At 39.6% G+C, this 26,285-nt stretch overlaps 1 protein-coding gene across 10 annotated transcripts in view; it reads left to right on the top strand.

The window, feature by feature from the left end:
* tcf3b (transcription factor 3b) overlaps positions 1-26,285 on the top strand; it is a 142,602-nt gene that overhangs the window by 36,268 nt on the left and 80,049 nt on the right. For 3 of the 10 annotated variants that reach the window (XM_062038709.1, XM_062038710.1, XM_062038711.1), the window contains exons 1-3: positions 6,164-6,767; positions 10,932-11,028; positions 14,119-14,191. In XM_062038709.1, coding sequence (XP_061894693.1) covers positions 10,954-11,028; positions 14,119-14,191 — 148 coding nt within the window. In that variant the 5' untranslated portion in view covers positions 6,164-6,767; positions 10,932-10,953. Of the gene's footprint in view, positions 1-6,163; positions 6,768-10,931; positions 11,029-14,118; positions 14,192-26,285 lie in introns of those variants that run through there. The other 7 variants (XM_062038708.1, XM_062038706.1, XM_062038707.1 and 4 more) reach the window with 4 other exon arrangements.

Genomic DNA, 26,285 nt, shown 5'->3' with positions numbered 1-26,285 from the left:
CAGTCAGGGTTTTTTTTAATTTAGTTTCTATCTGCATTTGAGACTGATGCTATCACGTTGGCTACGTAGCTAGGTTAGCTTCTTTTTTTTTTTTAGCTTCGCAAAGCTGAATATTATTAATCGTGTATTTACATGTTCATGGTTTAGTAGTATTTTTGATCTTCTGTCTATCCATCCAGTCAGGGTTTTTTTTTATTTAGTTTATATCTGCATTTGAGACTGATGCTATCACGTTGGCTACGTAGCTAGGTTAGCTTCTATTTTTTTTAGCTTCGCAAAGCTGAATATTATTATTTGTTGATTTACATGTTCATGGTTTAATAGTATTTTTGATCTTCTGTCTATCCATCCAGTCAGGGTTTTTTTAAAATTTAGTTTCTATCTGCATTTGAGACTGATGCTATCACGTTGGCTACGTTGCTAGGTTAGCTTCTATTTTTTTAGCTTCGCAAAGCTGAATATTATTAATCGTGTATTTACATGTTCATGGTTTAATAGTATTTTTGATCTTCTGTCTATCCATCCAGTCAGGGTTTTTTTTTATTTAGTTTCTATCTGCATTTGAGACTGATGCTATCACGTTGGCTACGTTGCTAGGTTAGCTTCTATTTTTTTAGCTTCGCAAAGCTGAATATTATTAATCGTGTATTTACATGTTCATGGTTTAATAGTATTTTTTATCTTCTGTCTATCCATCCAGTCAGGTTTTTTTTTATTTAGTTTCTATCTGCATTTGAGACTGATGCTATCACGTTGGCTACGTAGCTAGGTTAGCTTCTATTTTTTTAGCTTCGCAAAGCTGAATATTATTAATCGTGTATTTACATGTTCAGTCACTGTGAATGTCCATTTCGCATTCTCAACTCTCATTTTCAAGAGGATATAGTATCTGAGGTGGTTTAAAATACAAATCTGTGATCTACAATAGAAAAAGGAGAGAGTGTGGAATCCAATGAGCCAGCTTGTACCTAAGTTACGGTCAGAGCGAAAAAAGATACGTCCATCACTGCCTCTCAAGTCCTTCACTGTAACGTTCCTCATCTACGAATCTTTCATCCTCGCTCAAATTAATGGGGTAATCGTCACTTTCTCGGTCCGAATCTCTCTCGCTCCATTGTAAACAATGGGGAATTGTGAGGAATACTAGCTCCTGTGACGTCACGCTACTTCCGGTACAGGCAAGGCTTTTTTTTATCAGCGAGCAAAAGTTGCGACCTTTATCGTCGATTTTCTCTACTAAATCCTTTCAGCAAAAATATGGCAATATCGCGAAATGATCAAGTATGACACATAGAATGGATCTGCTATTCCCGTTTAAATAAAAAAATTTCATTTCAGTAGGCCTTTAAGGGCACTGCATTTGCTTGCCGGCCCAATCACATAATATCTACGGCTTTTCACACACACACAAGTGAATGCAATGCATACTTGGTCAACAGCCATATAGGTCACACTGAGGGTGACCGTATAAAGAACTTTAACACTGTTACAAATATGCGCCACACTGTGAACCCACACCAAACAAGAATGACAAACACATTTCGGGAGAACATCCGCACCGTAACACAACATAAACACAACAGAACAAATACCCAGAACCCCTTGCAGCACTAACTCTTCCGGGACGCTACAATATACACCCCCGCTACCCCCTCCCTCCCCCCCCACCTCAACCCCGCCCCCCCAGCCCCGCCCACCTCAACCTCCTCATGCTCTCTTAGGGAGAGCATGTCCCAAATTCCAAGCTGCTGTTTTGGGGCATGTTAAAAAAAATAATGCACTTTGTGACTTCAATAATAAATATAGCAGTGCCATGTTGGGATTTTTTTCCATAACTTGAGTTGATTTATTTTGGAAAACCTTGTTAGATTGTTTAACGCATCCAGCGGGGCATCACAACAAAATTAGGCATAATAATGTGTAGGGCTGCAACTAACGATTAATTTGGTAATCGATTAATCTGTCGATTATTACTTCGATTAATCGATTAATAATCGGATAAAAAAGACAAACTACATTTCTATCCTTTCCAGTATTTTATTGAAAAAAAAACAGCATACTGGCACCATACTTATTTTGATTATTGTTTCTCAGCTGTTTGTAGATGTTGCAGTTTATAAATAAAGGTTTATTTAAAAAAAATAAAATTATAAAAAACAAAACAAAAAAATTGCCTCTGCGCATGCGCATAGCGGCACTGAAGGCGGATGAAGGCTGCAACAGAGGGTGGTCTCCAGTCGTCATGGATCCATGCCACTGGATCAAGACCCCTCTCTGCCAAGGACCGTGTGGTGGCTGCAGGCGCATCAGTCTCCTCACGCTAAAAGACGTCACGCGCAGACGCCCTCCCGAATGGGAACCCATCCATTCTGAGGACAGTCATACTCGACTACGAGTGACTGCCGATGATGATGATGAAGATCCAACGAATCGATGACTAAATTAATCGCCAACTATTTTTATAATCGATTTTAATCGATTTAATCGATTAGTTGTTGCAGCCCTAATAATGTGTTAATTCCACGACTGTATATATAGGTATCAGTATCGGTTGATATCGGAATCTGTAATTAAGAGTTGGACAATATCGGAATATCGGATATCGGTAAAACAGCCATTATCGGACATCTCTAATTATAATGCATAAAAAAAGAAAGACATACGTGTTCTTGTCTTACATAAGGATTATGAATGATAGGCAAAATTCCCCAAAAAGTGCAGTTCCCCTTTAAGTTGATAACTCTTGTTATAATACATTTCTTTAGTATTTTATCTCAGTAGATTTGTGTAGTTAGTATCATGCCGTTATGTGTGCAATTAAAAAAAGTAGCACCATATTTTTTCTCTGTAAGTCCATCAAAGATAAGTACATTAAATTATGTTTTTTTTTTTTTGGTTTGTGATTCTTCTTCTTCCGGCCCCCCTACCCTCCCTCTTGCTGCCCTTGTGCTTGCTCTCTATGTCAGACCCAGCTGTTACTACAAACTACTTGGAGGGCTTACAAGCCTCATTGCTAATACTGACAACGGCGCTATTCTTACTCAAAGGCCCCAACGTCTGCTGGAAAAAAAGTGAAAACAGGAGATATCCTCTCCGACGTAAAAAAAAAAAAAAGGGGGGTTGGGGGGAATCATCTCTCCCCTTGAGCAGATGTTGTTGTTCTGAAGCTTAATCTTGTTGATTAATATGTTCCTCCACTCTCCCCAAAAAGAGGTGTTGGATAAATAAGTCAAGATGCCCTTTTTATTTAGCTTATTTTCTATTGCATTTGCATGTGCGTGGCTGTTTTTGTGTGTGCACGGTGTGTTTGTGAAGGTATTTATGACCCATATGTGCGTTCGTTCCAAGCAGTAACCCCATTACATTCCTAAGTCTGTCCATGAGGCTAATTAATGTGCTGTGCCTTAACCCGGGGGACACCCGATGGATTATTTACCTATATGTCCTATTGACAGCAAATCCTCTCTTCCCTTTGCTTGAACGTTGGTTAAACGCCATTTGCATTGATTGTTGTTGTTGTCTTTATGGTGTCATATCCATCACACCCACCGTGTTCAAACGGCCTCAGAGGTGGTCTTAAAAATAATATATGTGAAGTATTTATGTGGCTAGAACTGGGACTACTGTTGTGTTTGTAGACAGGAAAACAAAAGAGGCACTGTCTGAACTACCCTCCTCTAGCTTGGCCCTCGGGCTAGAAACAACAGCTGTCTGACACTTACAAATAACTTTCTATAAAGTGGGTTATCGTGCCTTTTCATGCATGTGCAATGGGTGTTGTGCAGCCAGGTAGCTCAACATTAGTTAAGAGGGGACTGGGCTATTTTCAAAAAATGTCTCCCAAGAACTGATTTGTGCATTGAATATTGTCTCACTGTTTTAAAGCAGTTTCCCCCCCCCTTGAAAATGTTGCTTCACAAAATATTGCCTGGCTGTGATCCTCTTGGAGGAAGCAGCCAGTTAACAGGGATGTGTTGGTTTTACGGTTGTCGGACCATTCGCATAGAAACCTAGTCTGTTTTTGACCCATATTGTTTGTTTTGCTTCTTGAATATAAAGAAAACATATATACTTTGATTATATATAAAGGTACATATTTTTTCTACATAAAATCACATGACACAGTTTTAGTTTAAATTAAACCTGATCACAAGCAAAGGAGAAATGTTACGTATAATGCATAATGTAGGTCTGGTGTTACTAGATAGATAGATAGTACTTTATTGATTCCTTCAGGGGAGTTCCCTCAGGAAAATTAAAATTCCAGCAGCAGTGTACAGAATTGAGATCGAATTTAAAAATGAAAAAGTAAATAATGGGGGTATAAATGGAAATAAAATAGAAAATATAACAATAAGAATAAAAATGAAAAGCAACAATAAGATTAAAAATATAACGGTAAAATAACAATATAACAAGAGAAACTAGGCAGTAGTGACCATGTTATGAGAATTTATTGCACTGTTATTACACTGTTACTTGCACTGTTTTTTGTTGCAGTTTATTTCAGTATTGTTATTGTTTTGCATCCCCTGTCATCCTAGTACTACCCCCTAACCCCCAGAAAGGGCTCATCATACTATATCAGTGTTTTTCAACCACTGTGACGCGGCACACTAGTGTGCCGTGAAATACAGTCTGGTGTGCCGTGGGAGATTATGTAATTTCACCTAATTGGGTTAAAAATACTTTTTGCAAACCAGTAATTAATAATCCGCAAATGTGCCGTTGTTGAGTGTCTGTGCTGTCTAGGGCTTGACAGAGTAACCATGCAATGCTCTTCCAAATCAGTAGGTGGCAGCACGTACCTAATTGCTTTGTCAATGTTTGTTGTGATCACAACATGCAGATGACAGCGGGAGGCAGCGTGCAGGTAAAAAGGTATCTAACGCTTAAACCAAAAATAAACAAAAGGTGAGTGCCGCTAAGAAAAGCCATTGAAGCTTAGGGATGGCTATGCAAAATGAACTGGCTGAAAAGTAAACAAAAGAAGAATGCTGGACGGCAGCAAAGACTTACAGTATGTGGAGCAGACGGTGTCCACAAAGTACATCCCTACATGACATGACAATCAACAATGTCCCCACAAAGAAGGATAGCGTCCGCACAACTTAAATAGTCTTGATTGCGAAAAACAAAGCAGGTGCGGGGAATAGCGTTCAAGGAAGACATGAAACTGCTACAGGAAAATACCAACAAAACAGGAAAAGCCACCAAAAATAGGAGCACAAAACAAGAACTAAAACACTACAGACAGGAAAACATTAGGGCTGCAACAACTAATCGATTATAAAAATAGTTGGCGATTAGAGACAATTTTTTTTATTTTAGATTTTTATTATTAGTATTATTATTTTTTTGTAAACCTTTATTTATAAACTGCAACATGTACAAACAGCTGAGAAACAATAATCAAAATAAGTATGGTGCCAGTATGCTGTTTTTTTTCCCAATACAATACTGGAAAGCAGAGAAATGTAGTTTGTCTCCTTTATCCAATTATTAATCGATTAATCGAAGTAATAATCGACAGATTGATCGATTATTAAATTAATCGTTAGTTGCCGCCCTAGAAAACACCAACAACTTGAAAATAAGTTACGGCGTGATGTGACAGGTGGTGACAGCACACCTACTTTGAGACAAGTGATGCATGCTTGGTTATGGTTTGAATTCATTTCCAACAATTGCTAGAACGACTTTCTATTGTCAATATTGTCAACTGAGTTTCATTGTTTTATGTTTTCTGCGGGTGGTGTGCCTCAGGATTTTTTCAATGGAAAAAAATGTGCCTTTGCTCAGAAAAGGTTGAAAAACACTGTACTATATAATGTAAAAAGCAGCACATTTTTAATACAACAGTGTGTTTAAAGTAACAAAAACATTAATGTATTTTGTTGTGAAGTGGTTAAAAAAAAGAGGCGAGTGAGGCCGTGAACCTAAAATTAAAATGATGTCAGCGGGCACGTTGCAGCCCCCTCGGCCAGCCTCCACACAGGGAAAGTGAGCGTCAGGAAAAGGGCGGGACATACAGTAAAAAAAGCCGTGTTTTCAACATCCGATTGGCCGAGGCACCTGTAAATCAACAAACCCCGTCTTCTCATTGGCTAAGCCCTCTCGCATTTATCGTGCCATCTCGTCGAAGCTGCTGCTGTGTAATCGCAGGTAACTTTCTTACCATAGCCTTCCGCCGCGCGACCTAGTGCGCGTAGTACGCTGGCGATTTTTTGGATGAGTCCCTCCATCGCCATTTTGGATACCCAGCTCCATTTTCACTCCGTTGTCACCTTCATTCGGAGGAGACGCCGACGATTGTAATCCGCCGCGGTTAAAACAACGCCAGGTCCCTCAAAGGCGTTTGAAATCGGACACCGCTGGCGTTTGAGGCCCTCTCGGCTCACTCGTGTCCCCGCGGAGGGATACGTTGTTGCGTCTGACAATGTGGACGGAGGAGGTGAAGATGTCTACGAGAAGAATGAAATTATCTCCTCACTTGTAACAACAAAAAAGCAGGGGAGGAAGACGCCGCGAGATTAGCGAGCAGGATAGATTCGTTCGCCCACGGACGCGACACACTGGCGTAAACAGTGTTAGACGCGGGTAGTTGAAGGGAGCGAGCTTCCCGGGACAAAGAGAGTGGGGGGAAAAAGACGCTCCAATGCGTCTCCTCATGCGCTGAAATTCTCCTCAACTTTTATGTTTTTTTACCCCCCCTTCGCCTTCTTTTCTTCATCGCAATTGGATAAGCACACCTTCACCGAGGAGAGGTAAATACTTCAATATCCCACGGAGAGATTCGACGGGACATTTTTCGGAAAAGTTTTGTGGGGGGAATGTGAGCTTTAAAAAGCATTGTTAAGTTTCTGTCCGCTTGGACTTTAGCTAGCTTCATATTGTTCCTGCCGCGACACATTCTTGCTATTCAAGCCACACGTTTGTCATCTAAACATCATTTATGTGCTGTTCCACCGTGTGTCTGTTGCTAGTTAGCATTTAGAGGAACGCAATGCGATGTTAGCGAGGCTGTTAAGCTGAACTTTGTGTTTTGGGGCCTACTAGTGTTCTCACCCCCATTTTACAGACAAACTTCTCCCAAGCGCCCCCTTTTTTTGCCTTTCTAACATTCCTTCCTCCTGCAAGACTTCTAGTTTTATTGCACATTTGGCAGGAAATTCCTCGCTGTAGCTCCCACCCCCACCGTCTTCCTAACTCCCCCACCATAATGCGAGTTGAACCCCAATATTGTAAAGTTTGCATGGGTCGCCATCTTTTTTCCTTCCCTTTTTTGCTTTTTAATTTTGGTTAGTTTGTCCTTCCTAACGGTTGATTTTTCGTTTCCAAACATGCCATAAAATACATTATTATACATTCAGTTCAGTAACAGTTTATTTGGAACATGCATACGATACAATGTAATGCAACACACATTACAGCACGTCCGAAAAGGAGTACCCCTTTTCATACCATAGCAATTTTATCCAATTTCCTTGTTCTCAGTAACAACAGTGAACAAATAAATAATATACCATAGTAATTAACTATTTAAATAATCTTTGTCTCAATAAAAGGAAATAAAGAGTTGAAGATGTTGATGATAATTCTTGTTCTGTGTACTTTGTGAACTTTTGTAGTTTGAACCGTCTCTTAAACTGAATCATATTGGTGCTTTGTTTGATTTCTTTGCTTAATCCGTTCCGTTACATACTCTATTCAACATGTCTGATAAGGAGCCGGAAGAGGCAAAAGTTACTTAATCGTGCCCCGCCCCCTCCACTCACTTGGGTTACCTGTCATCTTAAATGCTTGTGGTCAATTATGTTAAAATACCTCTCATGCCAAGTTGGCTTTATTTACATATCTGTCACCAGTGTTTACATCAGGGGTGTCAAACTCATTTTAGATCGCGGGGCCACATGGAGAAAAATCTACTCCCAAGTGGGCCGGACTGGTAAAATCCCGGCACGATAACTTAAAAATAAAGACAACTTCAGATAGAAGAAAATAGGAGAAGCACATTCTGAGAATGTACTTTTTTTTTTACACTTACCTGTTGCGTTAAATAGTATTCTATCTTTTTTCGTCGGTTTTTCTACTTTCTGAATAAATTATGTGATAATGTTCATCAGTCAACTCATTGGTGTTAATTTTCTATTAAGATAAAAAAAATATCAAGTTACAGGATGTTATTTATGTACCGTATTTTTCGGACTATAAGTCGCAGTTTTTTTCATAGTTTGGCCGGGAGGTGCGACTTATACTCAGGAGCGACTTATGTGTGAAATTATTAACACATTACCGTAAAATATCAAATAATATTATTTAGCTCATTCACGTAAGAGACTAGACTTATAAGATTTCATGGGATTTAGCGATTAGGAGTGACCGATTGTTTGGTAAACGTATAGCATGTTCTATATGTTATAGTTATTTGAATGACTCTTACCATGATGTGTTACATTAACATACCAGGCACTTTCTCAGTTGGTTATTTATGCATCATATAACGTACACTTATTCAGCCTGTTGTTCACTATTCTTTATTTATTTTAAATTGCCTTTCAAATGTCTATTCTTGGTGTTGGGTTTTATCAAATAAATTTCCCCCAAAAATGCGACTTATACTCCAGTGCGACTTGTATGTTTTTTTCCTTCTTTATTATGCATTTTCGGCAGGTGCGACTTATATTCCGGTGCGACTTATACTCCGAAAAATACGGTAGTTTGCTCATTTTCCTCGACTGGTGCACTACCATCATGTGGTTTATTTTTATTACATATGTAGCATCATCTACAAAGATACAAATAATTGCTATTGTGACATCTAGTGGACACATTTAGAACAGCAGTTTCTTTCATTCAAAAATTTCGGCTCATTTTTATACTTAGCAAACTCATCCCGCGGGCTGGATAAAACCTGTTCGGGCCGTACGTTTGACACCCCTGGTTTACATGATGGCTGATTGTTTTGCTTGTGTTCATAGACATGTGACCAGTTTCAACTTTATAACAGCTATTTATTAATGTTTAATAACCATCAAGTTGTGTTGACTGCTTCTTTGTGACCTGGCTTCTTTTGCCTGGTGTGTGTGGGGGTGACAAAGACCCCTCCACCCCTAATCTGCTTGCTTCAAATATTGATCCACTAGGAGGCCCAAGATGCCATTTTGTTAAAGCCCCCTTCCTCCTCCTCATCTTCCAATGTGCTCAGTGCTTGGGTAATGTCCGAGAAGGCTATTTTGCACTGTTGTCTTATCCAAAAGTTTAGTACAGACAATGACATGGCTGTGCCCCCAAGCCCGTTTATACTTGGATTCAATGTGTGTGTGGTCATTTTCTTCCCCCGCTCATCTCAAGGTTAAATCAGTTCCGCCTGGCCCACGTTCCAATTGTGATAGTCACATGATATAATTTAGTGTTTGAATTTTTTTTTGTATTCCCAGCATCCCCCTCCCCCTGCGCTTTACCCAAATCATCTTTTTTGTTGTTGTTTTCATACCATCACTTCATGCTAGTGCTACATTACAAAAGGGGCTGTAAAAGCACACCACCTGTTGGTGTCCAAGTGCCTCTATATCACCCCTCTTTCCCACCCCTTTCTGTGAGTCTCACACTCACAGAGCCCCTGGCCTCCCGAGTCGGAATGCAAAAAAAAAAAAATTCCAGCGATCGACAGGCTCGGCCATGTCGTTTGACAAGCTTCTTTTCCGCGTTGACATATGGTAATTTGGTAATGGCGTGTTTGCATACAGTCATTAGCTCTGCCTTTCGCCCTTATTTCCTTGGGCTAACAGTGGTCCCAATTATGTCTGTAATTGAAAATGTATTGAGTTGCCTTTCGTGTGTTTTTTGATGGACGTACAGCTGTGCTGTTGAAAAAAAGAAGCAGGGACAGTTTTTGATTTTTTTTTTACAAAAGGCAGCGTCTTCGTCAGCAACGTATGTTGAAAAAAAAATATTGCATTAGTTCGAATAAGACGACAACAAACCTTGTATTTCAACAACATATATTCCCAATCGAAATGTTGCCATCATACAACCGTTAACTGCAGAGGTAAGGTTTTAAGTAACATGTTATAGCTCTCAAAGGTGCGCTAAGAAATTAGAGGATGCAAGATGCGATTTGTTGTGTACGTTCTGCTGTTTTATTTTGGTTGTTTGTTTAGCTGTGTTGTACTGAGTGCACAGGGACACGTGTGCAAAATGTGCGTAATGGACCAAGCCAACTCTGTGCTGCATTACTTAACTGCCAGGGACACACTTTGACAGATTATGGTTGTTTTAGCTATATCGTGCTGAGCTGACAGGAGACTTGCGTATCGCTTTTGTATCGGCTACGTTAATCACATTTCAGGTTCTTTGGTTGTTATATTTCTCCTCTTTGCCATCACTGGCACCCCTTCTGTGCTGGTGTCACAAACAAGCCAATGGAAAAAGTTTCACATATGTCCAAGTTAATACCATAACTGCTCATTGAGCAAAAGTCTTAATAACTTTGTTGATGACACGTTAAGTATTTTCCAAAAGAATTGGGGTTGTTTTTCAAATTGTAGGACTTTGGGCATACAACTTTTGCACTGCTATTGTTTTGACAAAAAGCAGCATATGTAAATTTAAATACTACTAAAAAACAGACTTTAAAATGCATTTAAACACCTGGAATTTCCATTAGGAGTGCCCTGTGTTGGCAATAATAGGGGTTGTTTGTCTTACAAGATAAACAGCTTTGGTATCATATTGGTGTGTAATAAGTTACAGGGTAGTAATAGTTGATCTGTTGTAAGGAAAGAGTATTGCATTTTACTTATGCATTGACATTCTCAATGTGTTTTCTTTTGTTATGCTAAGCTTTGTCACACTTGTGCTTGTGAGTGCCATCATTATCACTATTACTACTATTATTAAAGTCCTGTATGTGCAAATCTCTCTCGTAGGGTTTGTTAGAGACGGAAGGTTATGAACGAGCAGCAGCAAAGAATGGCTGCAGTGGGAACTGACAAGGAACTCAGCGACCTCCTGGATTTCAGCGCGGTAAGAGAGCGGGAGTGCAGTTTTTCCTATAAGGGGGTGGCATTTGGGAAGAGAGGGGTGACACAGAAGGGAGATGGAGGTCTCAGTGATGGAATTCGTTTTTTTTTTCTTTGATTAAATCGCTTTATTTTCGTCAAGAGTGTATGGTGATTCCACCATGTTGCTAGCATAATAAACATACATTACCATAGTTGTTGCAAGAGTTTTTGGCATACCAAAAAGTCAGCCTTTGTTCTTTGAGGGAACAATTTTATTTTGTTTGTAGATGTGTCTTAAAGAAGCTTTGCGATGTGTTCCTGATACATAATCTACTAAGTGGACTACCTTTTTGATTTTGGAGTTTTGTTTCAATGGGAGTCTTAATTTAGCTTTGCTCGTTTCCCCCCACCCTCCTCTCCAGATAATGTAATTGCAGGCAGGCTCAATGACAAGTTCCGAGTACATAAAGGCCACAGCAAGTACTTCCAAATTGTTGCCCTTAATATTGCAGTTGATCAGTATTAATCCATGCTATGTTATGACAGCTCGCCACTACCTTTTTGTCATTGCTGCTTCTCAGGAAAGGCCTATTGTGTGTACATATCAATGTTGGTGCTCCCCTCCTTCGTCTCACAGTCCACTTCTGAGAAAAAAAGGAGCGCTGCCCCAAAAGGGAGGATCTCATTAAACAGTGGTATTTGTGATCAAAATGCCCAGATTGATCGACTGCCAATTTGTAACAGCAGATGTTCCTGTCTACTAAAAATACGACATTGATAATTAGGTGAGAAACCGTCAGAGGGTTGTACAAACACGTTTATTTTCCCCCTGCTTGCCGATTTTTAGAGCATCACAAATGTTGGACGTAGGGATGTAACAGTAAACGTTATGACGGTTAGTAATACTGTTAAAAAAATGTATTTACCGGAAAAACGTCATTTATTAATGCATTAATGCACTGCTTACTTCCCAGAAACGGAGTCACAGCGGCGCCGGCGCATGCACACTAACGTCGTTTTGGCTTGAAACATGGCGGAAAGCAACTACACAGACTTTGCTTTGCAGAGTTCCTCTCGGACTAAACTGAGCCGAGCGCTTTGTTTAACTTCCTTTCTCCTCGCTTCATTTCCGAGGTGTCTCGGCGTGCGTTCAAGAGCCCACCGCTGCTGTTAGATGACTACAGGTGTCGACAATATTGGAGACAGACGCATTTGTCCCACGCTGAAATAATACCAAGGAGGAGGTGTTGCTTTCATTTTCTTAGCACAACGTCCTGCTGTGAATGGGAGTTGATAACGCGAGGAAACATGCAGCACGCGATGTGTAGGGGACGTTGCCGCAGCTTGTTTCTAAAATCTTTAGTTTGTTTACTGGGTTGATCACTCGCCCTTTATTTAACTGCTAACTTTCTCAGTGTTCCGATAACATAAATACTACCTAAAATGTTTTGTCATCTCTTCGAATTAAACGCAGGCTGTGAAGATTGCGTATTTGATGTGAGAGGTATCATTCGTGTTTATTTTTGTTGGCTAAACTGTTGCACTGAAACACATGGTGTTGTTGAAGCACAAAGCTTGTTTATTAGACTTGATCTTCATAAAACTGCCTTGTGTTTTATATTGATATCAAAGTACACACCATGGTTTTACATGTTGTGGATTTGTTCATTTCATAAAGTTACTTTAAAAACATTCATGTGACATAGCGCTTTAATGTTTTATTGTGTATAGTAATTCCTATACGACCTGTTTCGGCTCAATCTCTTAATGGATCTGTCCCGATACAGCATGTATATGTACATACATTTAGTACATGTACATAACTTTAAAACATACCTCTGTCTGTTAAATTATAAACATTGACATAAAGGCATCATGTAATGTGAAAAGGCTAAGACGTTGATACTATTAATGAACATAAAGACAAATATTGGCCTTTAAATATATGGATAACGTTTACTTGTAGCCCTATGTGCGGCTCGTCACAAATCAACAGCGCAGTTCTTGTTGTACATGTCCGCTGTAGTATTGGCACAGATTACAAATAACACGTTTTAAATGGCTTCGCTGATGATGTTTAATAGCAGACCGAATCAAGAAATGATCTACGATTGCGCTATGAACATGACACTACTACCAAGAATGTCTTTGAGCGAATACAGGTCCGAAGCAAAGAAAGACTGGCGGGACAGAGTTGTTTCAAAGGACTTTTCGGACGGAGAATCATGGAAACAAAACTTTCAAATATCTCAAGTTCATTCAAAAGGCTCTCTGGATTGATGGAAGGAGTTTCAAATCTGAAGGAAAAGACCATTCCTGCCCCGGCCGGTACTGTTCCAGTTGAGGGTTGCTATGGTCCTAGACCAGTTTGCCAGTTGTGCGGAATACAGAGTTACTGCTAATCAGTTTGGAGTGCACAAAAGCAGTGTGGAGAGACTTGTGTATGCTTTATTCTTTGCCTTGTAATATACAGTACCTGTTTCATTCTCTTTCATCTCATTCTTATTTCGTTCGGGAGTCCGTATGAAGCCGGCATTCTACATTTCCTTAGCTACCTTTTTAAATGAATATCTGTTTCTTTTTCTCTCCCATTGATATACTTTAAATTGTTAGTCTTTTAATGTGTGAATCAAATATACAGTCTCGTCTTCATTGCAATTGTTGCTATGTTTTTATTAAATGGTATCTGCTTCCCATGCGTGAAGACTGGCGCATTTGCGATATGAAGGGTCACCTGCGGCGGCACACACCTACTCAAGAGATCGGGTTTTCAATCGCATAATTCAGGTGTTTTATTCCGACATTTCAAAAACCGAATACGATCAAATTTAACTGTTTATGGGTTGTAGATGCTTATTTAGGGCCAAACTATTTGACAAATTGGACTAATTTAGTGCATGGACACACACTAAGTGGTGTTTGTAAACTGTTTCAGATCTTTGCTGCGAGCTCGCAATAGCATTCTGAATACGCTTCAAACTTGATTGCGTAAACATCAGTTGAATGACCAGTGCACGTTATGTGGTTTGTTAGTGGAAATAGGATGTGTGAAGTGTGCCATCTTTTTGCTTTTGTCAGTTAACTCTGTCGTCTCCTTTTTGTCGTCCCGCAGATGTTCGCGCCTCCAGTAGCCAACGGCAAGAACAGAACAATGACCCTCGCCAGCAGTCAGTTCAGCGGCTCAGGTAAGTTGCTTTATCTTAAGATACAGACACAATTGCAGATTTACATCGTTTTAACCTAGGGGTTCTGCTTCGTAAGTTTTTTGTGCATAAGTCAGTTTTATTCTGGTTGTGATAAAATGTTTGGTTTAATAGTTTTTTTTAGTTCTTTTTGAGTTGTCAACGTGGGCCAAAAAGAGCATATATTTGTCTACTTTTAACAAATATATAGATGCATTCAGTCAACAGGTATTTGAACTTGACCTTATTAATGGATCCTTAATGTTTTATTAAACACTATTTATACAAGATGCCCGTGGGATACATTATGGTTGTCTGAAGCCAAAGCTGATCATTTTGGCTGAAATCTGTGATTGACATAACTGGAACATTAATAAATAGAACATTTGATTGCAATGCCTGCAACTTTTAGAGTTTGATATGTTATCATAAATTATATTAGGTTTATTTGATAGTTGGTGTGAATTGACATATTTGTTTGTGCTGTTTTGGGGTTTTGTTTAATTGTTGTCGGCAGCTAATAGAAAATATCCCTCTTTCTTGTTCATATCATTAACCTCTAAATGTCTTGAATGCGTGAAGCTATTTTGCATTCACACATGAACTTGTTCCGTATGTAAACATGAGTTATGCTTAGACATCTGTCCAATCGTTTGGAGAGTCTTTATTACGTTTTACTCTTGATGCGCAAACGAGCTGCCCGTTAACCTGCTTGGAGGACTTTCAGCAAGCTTTTCTTTCTCCTCTTGAATGTTATTACTTAGTCATGTAACTTTTCCTTCCTCTGTCACCCTGCTAACCTGCCGTGTGAAATCCAGTCACACTCCACAGTCTCTCCCTCGAGTGACAACTTGGCCACAGAGGAACAAAGGCAAAAAAAGGGGGCTTATACACATGAAACGACTCCCCCAACACCACCCTGAAGTGTAAAACACTCCACCCCCACTCCTTACCCCCACTGATCTGCAGGAAATGGCCTGAGTCCGAGACAATGTGCCTCACCCCTGGCTCGCAGGCTCTTAAACTGGCCCAGCATGCAGCGAGTGGAAGAGGGAGCTTGTTGAATAGAGGGATCAGCCCGTGGAAGGCAGGATTCTGTTTGTTTCTATTACTGTGGGCAATTACTAAGCAGTGAGGAGTTAATTCCTTCCACCCTCCTCCTCGCGTCTCAAAGTGTGGCCCTCGGTCACTGACACCCATTTTAATGAAATACTTCAAGCTGTCACCTTTTTAGCTTTTGGATATTTGTAGGTACAGCACAATGCAGTTTAAGTATTTATTGCTGCAGATTCCAGTCCAGGAAGGATTGCATTTCTGTAGTGTAGATATGTACAGACCATTAAGAGGTGTGCTAATTTGTTTTACCTGTTCTGTTGGCAGCTTAATCACACAGATTACACCATGGGAGTCTGATGTACTCCAGTTGAAGTTGTATTAGGTTTATTTATGTATTAGTTTTATTTTTAAAGCTACCAAACAGTACATCTAATGTCCATCCACATCTATAGGTTGTGCTCAATTTGCTAGGTAAGACATGCTAGTCAATGGCTAATCAAGCCACGTCCTTGCCCCCAGCAAAGATGTTTTGCTTATGTCTTTCGACCAATCTTCTTTACATTTTGTCTGACCTGTGCTTGCCAGTCGCATTTAAGTGTGTTCTAGGGCCATGTCCACACGAACACGGGATAGTTTCAAAACACATGCAGCGTTAAAACGATTTTAATCCAAATGTGTGTAGATTGAAAACTGTCTCTGTCTACACACAAACACATACACTTGCTGTCATGCACATGTTGTCCAATCAGAAGCCTGGAAAAGCAGCCACAGCTGACTTGGTGGCATTACACCTTTGTTAATATAATGTTTATTTTGATATACTACAGGGTTTCCCCTAAACTGCCAAGATTCCTGTGGCGGTGAGGGCGTGGTAATGGCCATGGTCATAATGACAGAGTAATTTGCATAATTTGCGATGATATGATTTTCTTTAAAAAGGCTTAAAAAATTTGTAAATACATTTAAAACAAATGTTTTTATTAGTTGGTATTAAGAAATATATATTTTTTATTTTTGCCATATTTTCAATTGTTGCTGCTCTTTGTGCAAAGTACTTTTAGATTTTTTCAAATGTTCACAGACTTAATGACTTTTTAAAAATTAAAAATAACTAGCTATAAATCTGGCATCTTCTTTTGGTGTTATTAAAGAATGTACTCTTGTTTAAAGACTACTTATGTCCCTGACTAAAGAGGCTGAAGTGAGCATGACGTCACACTTGCTTCGTGCTGTTGCTCTATTTGGACTTTCTCTTTTTGAAAGCTGCCACTGTCCTCTTAATATTTGCACATTTTGAAAATGTCTGTTCGCGCGGGTATATCTGCAATATTGTGTATACAGGACTGTCTCAGAAAATTAGAATATTGTGATAAAGTCCTTTATTTTCTGTAATGCAATTTAAAAAAAAAAAAAAAAAAAAAAAAAAAAAAAAAAGTCATACATTCTGGATTCATTACACATCAACTGAAATATTGCAAGCCTTTTATTATTTTAATATTGCTGATTATGGCATACAGCTTAAGAAAACTCAAAAATCGTATCTCAAAAAATTAGAATATTTTCTCAGACCATGTAAAAAAAAAAGATTTATAACAGCAAAACACAATCAAACATTTGAAAATGTCAATTAATGCACTCAGTACTTGGTTGGGAATCCTTTTGCATGGATTACTGCATCAATGCGGCGTGGCATGGAGGCAATCAGCCTGTGGCATTGCTGAGATGTTATGGATGCCCAGGATGCGTCAATAGCGGCCTTTAGCTCATTTGCATTATTGGGTCTGGTGTCTTTCAGCTTCTTCTTCACAATACCCCACATATTCTCTATGGGGTTCAGGTCAGGGGAGTTGGCAGGCCAATCGAGGACAGTAATGCCATGGTCAGTACACCAGTTGCTGGTGGTTTTGGCACTGTGGGCAGGTACCAGATCATGCTGGAAAATGAAATCATCATCTCCATAGAGCTTTTCAACAGATGGAAGCATGTAGTGCTCTAAAATCTCTTGGTACACAGCTGGATTGACTCTGGACTTGATGAAACACAGTGGACCAACACCCCCAAACCATTGCTGACTGTGGGAACTTCACACTGGATTTCAAGCAACTTGGATTTTGCTTCTCTCCAGCCTTCCTCCAGACTCTAGCACCTTGACTTGCAAATGAAATACAAAACTTGCTTTCGTCTGAAAACAGGACTCTGGACCACTCTGCAACTGTCCAGTGCTTCTTTTATATAGCCCAAGTCAGACGCTTCTAGAGATTTTAGAGCACTACATGTTTCCATTTGTTGAAAAGCTCTATAAAGATGATGATATTTAATTTTTTACTTTTCTTAAGCTGTATGCCATAATCAGCAATATTAAAATAATAAAAGGCTTGCAATATTTCAGTTGATGTGTAATGAATCCAGAATGTATGACATTTTTGTTTTTTTAATTGCATTACAGAAAATAAAGAACTTCATCCCAATATTCTAATTATCTGAGACAGTCCTGTATAAAAATCACGGCCGCATCGCAGACATGCTGACAACATTTTCGGTCTTTTTCGGTGGTCAAATTTTCGGTACATCACTGGTCAAAAGTGCGCAAATAATAGGCTATATATATCAATTTAAATAAATAAATAAATGGGTTATACTTGTATAGCGCTTTTCTACCTTCAAGGTACTCAAAGCGCTTTGACAGTATTTCCACATTCACCCATTCACACACACATTCACACACTGATGGAGGGAGCTGCCATGCAAGGCGCTACCAGCAGCCATCAGGAGCAAGGGTGAAGTGTCTTGCCCAAGGACACAACGGACGTGACTAGGATGGTAGAAGGTGGGGATTGAACCCCAGTAACCAGCAACCCTCTGATTGCTGGCACAGCCACTCTACCAACTTCGCCACGCCGTCCCCAATTTATACCGTAACGACCAGCTAATGTTTTATGTTCGTGTGATTCGAATTGGATGTCAGTTTTTCCCATGTTTACAAACACAACGTCCGTGCCTGAAAGGTGATTGGCTGAGAATGAGAAAGCGTTGCTGTGTGTCCAGCGGGAAAGCAAAAACTCAGATGAAAGCGTTTTCATGGGAGGTAAAATCTGTTGGAATTGTGCTGAGGTTTATTATGAGATTGGTAATTAAAGTAAAACATAGTGTCAGGCCTTGTGTGATTTCTTCTCAGAGCTACAATAAAAATACTTTAATTTGTTTTCAAGTACAAAAAAAAGCTTATTTTCAAGGTGTGGCGGTAATGGGAAAAAATTGTGTGTGTGTGTGTATATATGTGTATGTTTATATATTTGTATGTTTACATTAGGGGTGTAACAGTACGTGTATTTGTATTGAACCGTTTTGGTACGGGGGTTCGGTTCGGAGGTGTACCGAACGAGTTTCCACATGGACATATTAAGCAGTGTACCGCACGTTGTGTAAACAATGCACAACACACGGCATGCTAGCAACGACCGGGCTACGATAGACTGACCATAAGTCCTCTTTTCACCGAACATGTCCTCTTTTGCAGGGCTGTCCTGGCGGAGTTTCTTACAAACCCCGTTTCCATATGAGTTGGGAAATTGTGTTAGATGTAAATATAAACGGAATACAATGATTTGCAAATCATTTTCAACCCATATTCAGTTGAATATGCTACAAAGACAACATATTTGATGTTCAAACTGATAAACATTTTTTTTTTTTGCAAATAATCATTAACTTTAGAGTTTGATGCCAGCAACACGTGACAAAGAAGTTGGGAAAGGTGGCAATAAATACTGATAAAGTTGAGGAATGCTCATCAAACACTTATTTGGAACATCCCACAGGTGAACAGGCAAATTGGGAACAGGTGGGTGCCATGATTGGGTATAAAAGTAGATTCAATGAAATGCTCAGTCATTCACAAACAAGGATGGGGCGAGGGTCACCACTTTGTCAACAAATGCCTGAGCAAATTGTTGAACAGTTTAAGAAAAACCTTTCTCAACCAGCTATTGCAAGGAATTTAGGGATTTCACCATCTACGGTCCTTAATACCATCAAAGGGTTCAGAGAATCTGGAGAAATCACTGCATGTAAGCAGCTAAGCCCGTGACCTTCGTTCCCTCAGGCTGTACTGCATCAACAAGCGACATCAGTGTGTAAAGGATATCACCACATGGGCTCAGGAACACTTCAGTAACCCACTATCAGTAACTACAGTTGGTCGCTACATCTGTAAGTGCAAGTTAAAACTCTCCTATGCAAGGCGAAAACCGTTTATCAACAACACCCGTCGGCTTCGCTGGGCCTGAGCTCATCTAAAATGGACTGATACAAAGTGGAAAAGTGTTCTGTGGTCTGACGAGTCCACATTTCAAATTGTTTTTGGAAACTGGACGTCGTGTCCTCCGGACCAACGAGGAAAAGAACCATCCGGATTGTTATAGGCGCAAAGTTGAAAAGGCAGTATCTGTGATGGTATGGGGGTGTATTAGTGCCCAAGACATGGGTAACTTACACATCTGTGAAGGCGCCATTAATGCTGAAAGGTACATACAGGTTTTGGAGCAACATATGTTGCCATACAAGCAACGTTACCATGGACGCCCCTGCTTATTTCAGCAAGACAATGCCAAGCCACGTGTTACATCAACAGGACTTCATAGTAAAAGAGTGCGGGTACTAGACTGGCCTGCCTGTAGTCCAGACCTGTCTCCCATTGAAAATGTGTGGCGCATTATGAAGCCTAAAATACCACAACGGAGACCCCAGACTGTTGAACAACTTAAGCTGTACATCAAGCAAGAATGGGAAAGAATTCCACCTGAGAAGCTTAAAAAATGTGTCTCCTCAGTTACCAAACGTTTACTGAGTGTTGTTAAAAGGAAAGGCCATGTAACACAGTGGTGAACATGCCCTTTCCAAACTACTTTGGCACGTGTTGCAGCCATGAAATTCTAAGTTAATTATTTGCAAAAAAAAATAAAGTTTGAGTTTGAACATCAAATATCTTGTCTTTGTAGTGCATTCAACTGAATATGGGTTGAAAAGGATTTGCAAATCATTGTATTCCGTTTATATTTACATCTAACACAATTTCCCAACTCATATGGAAACTGGGTTTGTAAATGCCTCAAATGTCCGGCATTTTGAGTTAGGGTTGCGTGTATTTTCAAAGTACGTTCAGGATTACGAAGGGGTTAAAAACAAAACAAATTGTGAAGTTGCGCAGCAGCATTCGTGAGGGAGGGGCAGAGACAGAGAGAGCGAGAGAGTTAGGATAAACGCGCATGCGTCGCCAGGCTCTGCTTTTTATCGATAGATTTATCAGATTTATTTTTTTAATTATCTATAGCATGGGTGTCAAAAGTGTGCCATTTGCGGCCCATAGCTAATGTTTTAAAGGCCCACGGCACATTCTAAAAATCCTTTTTAAAATAAACAAAAACACAACAAAAGTGAAATAAAAAAGCTTGAATGTTAAATGTAATTTAGAAAATGTTGCAATGTTGACTAATAAAACAAAGCTGTTTTTTTTTTCTTTCAAACTGTCATTGCTCAAAACATAATATTGAATCAAAATCAATGTTATTATAAATTATTGACCTATCCAAGGTTCTGATTATTTCACATCAAATATTCCACCAAGAAAAATATTTTTGGTGGAAGATTTTTCAAATTTGGTAAATAAATAACCAAAAAATGTATATTTTGTTGTTTTCTTACTGTACCGAAAATTAACCGAACCGTGACCTCTAAACATGAACATTTAGGGTCATTGACCATCTAACCCATCTTCTCCCACAAGAGGGCGGCAATATCACTCCAATTCAATCCACAAGGTGTTAAATTTAGGCAAAAACAAACGGGGCAGTCTTTTTGTTAAACTTATGTCCCACGGGCCGCACTTTGGACAACCCTGCTCTAATTGGTATCATTTTTGTCTATTTGTATCGATCCGCCCACCTTTGTTTACATTCATGAGCTTTAGCTTGTGGTTAGCATTTCCTCCTACGGTGTGTAGTATAACATGTTCAGCTATTCCTCGTCTTCCAGGAATGATACTTTTAAGAAACTTGGTTCATGTGCCATCTTAGATGTGAGGATTGCTAACTTAGAAATGTCTTTTTACTATGGATTTGCGGTTGTTCGCTTGTCGCTGTCAAGTTTGTACAATCAATATGTATTATCAGGATATAACGATGGTATTAAAATCTCTTATCGTCGACCACGTTTATATTGTTCATATTGTGTATATATATAGTCAGTATCACACAACCTTACTGTTTTTGTATGGAGCCTATTGAGCTCAGGGCGTGGCACGGATGGTAAAGCGGCAGTGCCAGCAATTTGAGGGTTCCAGGTTCGATCCCAGCTTCCGCCATCCTGGTCACGCCCATTGTGTCCTTGGGCAAGACACTATACCCTTGCTCCTGATGTCGTGCCTAGGGCCTTACATGGCAGCTCTCGCCATCATTGTGTTTATGTGTTTGTAAATGGGTGAATGTGGAAATAGTGTCAAAGCACATTGAGTACTTTGAAGGTAGAAAAGCTCTATACAAGTATAGCCCATTTACTTTGTAAGAAGTTTGAACTCAAGCCGACCTTTGAGTCTCAAACTTTAGGGTTTATTAACAAACCCACCATGTGGTTTTCTTTGTTAAAAGGATAATAGCACAGAAAACAAAAAAAAAGTGCATGTTTTGACAAATGTTCATCACTGCGTGTGCAGCAATCTAGGAGTAAAAGTTGTACATGCTCCATACAGAAACAAATATGACACCATAAGCACTGTACAGTGCGACCAATTTTCTCCCGTTTACGACTAAAACTAGATTGTGCGACTAGAAAAAATAAAACAGTACCACTCGCGCGAATCTGGATTTGAACCTTCATTCTCATTTTGCTCCTAAAATAAATCCATGAAAAGTGAATCAAATAGAGTAAGATTTGGGGAAAAGAAACATTGTTGTTAACAACCATGATAGCAATGTTAACCCTTTGGGAAGACCTGATCTCGTGTACACTGCATTGCTGCTCCCGCGACATGCTAGTTTAGCTGCAAGCAAAACAACTAGCTGGTCACCGCCGAGTTCATTTCAACTAAAGATACAATCTTGACCATAAATAAACCCACATTTTTACTGCTAAATGTTGTGCTTATTCATGTCGATTGTATTAACGTTCAAGGAACGTGCTGTAATGAAACAAGTAAACATACTTTGTTGGCGGTGCAGCGGTAAGCTACAGGCCTACAAAGGCTTTGACCGAGGGAGGGGACTTCAAAGGCATGAATGGAAAGTGATGTGTTGTGGGGGTTTAAATTGTTCGAGAGTTGCCAGTAAAATAAGAGAGACAGAGTTTGAACTTGTTGGAGTGAAACGCTGTATTTTTGTAAAATAAGGAAAGACATACTGGGAATCTGTCTATGCCTTCATTCCTTGGAATGTTACAATACTTTGGATGGTTCTGCTTCTGACATGATAGTAAAAGAGGACACAAAATTACACTGAAGAAAATGATTAAAGCTATTATTGGTCACCAGACTCATATTGCAGCTGTATTTTTTTGCTTCCACTACTACTAATCAGACTAGCGATAGTACCCCTATACAAACTTAGGTGCACATTTTCCTCCCCCAAAAAGTAATTTTTTCTGCCGCTGTGACTGATTAACACTTACAATGTCTGCATTTTTCAGGTGACAATTTCATGTACTCCAACATTTGCACTACTCAACAAAACCAACACTCTTTTGTTCCTTAAAATCAGCCTTTTATTGATATTTTTGGTACTTGTTTAAATTAGAATTCTATTTATTTATTTAGGTGTTATTTATGTTGTTACAAAATGTTATTTTATTATAATTGTGTATGTCATGCCCTTGTTACAGTTTTAAGTTCGGATACATTTTCAAATTTAAAGGAGCGAAACGTTAATGAATGGTGGTCCCCAGCTGATGACCCGTTTATGCCCACAGAGGTGTTCAGTGGGGTGTCACAGCACACCTGTCAAAAGGCACTGGTGGAGGTGCGTCAGGCAGCAATGCCCAGCTGGAATTCCATCACCTGTATCTTGATACATAAATCAATACATCTGGTATTATAACCATATCAGACCATACCACCAGCAAATTACTCAATACAACAGTTTTAGAAAAATAAGAATATGAGAATGAGGAAGAAAAACAATTTTAAAAGAGCGCAACTTGCTCTAACAATTGTCAAACAAAAAAAATATAACGAACACCACCAGCTAGCTAATGTTACCAATAGTAGGTATGTCATTTGGAAAGTTAGCGCCTTTTAAGCATGCCCGTAAAGGTTGCAAACAGTCTATTTTTGTGGAGTTCCACTGAATTTTCCCAGGCCCGACTAAAATCCCTACTTGCAGTTCCGGGGGAGTCACTACATAGAAAACCTTTTAAGATCACTGGTTATTCTGATATGTGTATAAGTAGCATTATGATCTGTAATGTAATTGCATGCGATGTAATGTCAGTAATGTTATGCGACTGTGTGTAGCTTAGTACGTGATACAGTATATGGCATGACATAATTTGACTTGACTACAAAAAGCTGTGGGACAGGGATGTTTAATTGAGGGTTGCATTACGCCTTATAGTACTGTGTTTATATGTATTAGTACACATGTTTTACTGTGTACGTTGAGTGAGTGTTAATACAATTGTGTTATTTAGGACACTTCATATTGCTCCTAAATGTTTTCTGAGATCCAAAATGTTTTCTGTGCTACCAATTTTTTTGATTTAGTATCTCCTAGTGAAAATGCTAAGCTTATAGCCCTTACCATATGAAAAACATTAAAGATTTACAGATTGACAACACGTTTGCCTCTTTCCATCAACTTTGTGATAAATTGTCACTCTCGAAACAACACTTTCAAATAAATACAGATCCACAGTTTTGTCCGTAATACTTTCCCGAGATTTCCGGATTTACCGACTGACAGTTTTAGATGTTTTTGACACCACATACCACTTTGAAAGGATCAGTTATACGCATTTATAACCACATTTTTTTGGGGGGGCGTGGCGCGGTTGGGAGAGTGGCCGTGCCAGCAACCTGAAGGTTCCTGGTTCTATCCCCACATTCTACCAACCTCGTTGTGTCCTTGAGCAAGACACTTCACCCTTGCTCCTGATGGGTCGTGGTTAGGGCCTTCCATGGCAGCTCCCGCCGTCAGTGTGTGAATGGGTGAATGTGGAAATAGTGTCAAAGCGCTTTGAGTACCTTGAAGGTAGAAAAGCGCTATATAAGTATAACCCACATTTTCCTTTTACGTCCTGAGTCCCTAAATTTAATGTTGTAACTTTGGGAGGAGGCTTGAGGACTGACTTTATATGAGGATAGCTAGACAGAGATTTTATGTAGCGTTCATAGGTCTTCTATTTGTGCAAGACACAGCTTTATCCAATGCAAACTAATACATCGTACTTATTATACCAAGGTTCTACCAGCTCAGATGTATGACGGAATATCTGTATCTTGTGATCAATGCAAACAGTCTCCAGCTAATATAATACATATGTTTGCTATGCCCATCCCTTAACAGCTATTAGACGGAAATTTTAACTCTTTGTCTGTGGTCAGCGGCGAAAGGATTGAACAGAATCATTAGTCAGGGGTCCCAAACTCGCGGGCCAATTGTGGTTACCGAGATGATTATATTGGGGTAGGCTCTCGTGGGAGGGATATTGACTGGGCTTGAAGCAAGCAGAGAAACATTTCTCAATGACTGAAAGTTACAGCAGCGTTGCCGTGGAGAGTTTTCTTCCATGGCTGGCTGGCTGCCTCGTTTCTATTAAGCACACGTAGATAGTCCTACCAGCGCGCTGCATTCACAACACTTCTAAAACAAGTCTCTAGTTGCTACCCGGTGGGACATTATACGTATATGTCTTGGATAATTGTAATGGATCCCAAAAAGTGCAGAGGAAAGATGGAAGAGTGCAACAAGTCCATTATTGTTCATACTGTCAATGATTCAATAACAAAAACTACGGTGCCAAACAAAAATGCACTGCAAAAAAAGGCTCAGGCACAAAATTACAAAACACTTAAGAGTAGGCAAACAGGCGGGTGGCCGGGACGGGCATGAAGCCGCATCATGTCCGTCAGCAATGACAGTCCCCAATAACCAGGATCAATTATAGGGACACACCGTTATTTGTGGGTCATTATTTTGTATGTGCATCACGCTATTTGGATTGTATTTGCGCTGCCTCACACAATGAACAACAGCAGCACGGTGTCATTTCCGCTTTTTTTCGAGTAGCAGCCCGGCGGACAACACTCTGGGAGCAGTCGCCTTTTTGCACTTGCTATACCAGTGCTTTGTACCAAATGCAATGGTGTTCATGTTATCATGAAATACATCATCATAATAAAATACAAAGTTTGTTAAATGAATGCAAAAATCCTCACATTTATTGGTGCAATACATCTTTGGACAATTTTGACCAGTATTTTAGGTCGAATCATAATACTTTTGTAAATGAATCGATCAAATCAACTCAATCTTTATTTATAAAGCGCTTTTCATATATAAAAGAAATGCAACGCAAAGTGCTTTACAAACTTAAAAACAATACCCCGATGACCCAGATCCCCATTATCGCACACAAATACCAAACACACATACAATGCAAATATATGAACAAATGAATGCATGGCAGAGTACAGAGGAGATATGTGGCACTATCACAAAGACTATCACAGGAGCCATCTGCACCATTAGGTCATCAGACCATGGTCACCAGGACCCTGACACAAAGCGCCCCCACAGCACGGCCGATAACCCCTGATGCAGATGGCTTCCTCTGAGGAACGCTAGAAAGTAAAAATAATAAAACCAGTAAAATAGGGCTGGGCGATATATCAATATACTCGATATATCGCGGGTTTGTCTCTGTGCGATATAGAAAATGGTATACGTTGTCACGCAGTTGCTTTTAGCTGCAGGCATTACACTACAGGCTCTTCCCACTCTTTCTTGTCTCCTTCTCACAGACAGCAAGCGCACCTTTTTACACACGTCACATACTG

The sequence above is a fragment of the Entelurus aequoreus genome, linkage group LG27, assembly GCF_033978785.1.
Source record: "Entelurus aequoreus isolate RoL-2023_Sb linkage group LG27, RoL_Eaeq_v1.1, whole genome shotgun sequence".
NCBI lineage: Eukaryota > Metazoa > Chordata > Actinopteri > Syngnathiformes > Syngnathidae > Entelurus > Entelurus aequoreus.
The sequence above is the reverse complement of the archived record's forward strand: the minus strand, read 5'-3'. Positions and strand labels throughout refer to the sequence as shown.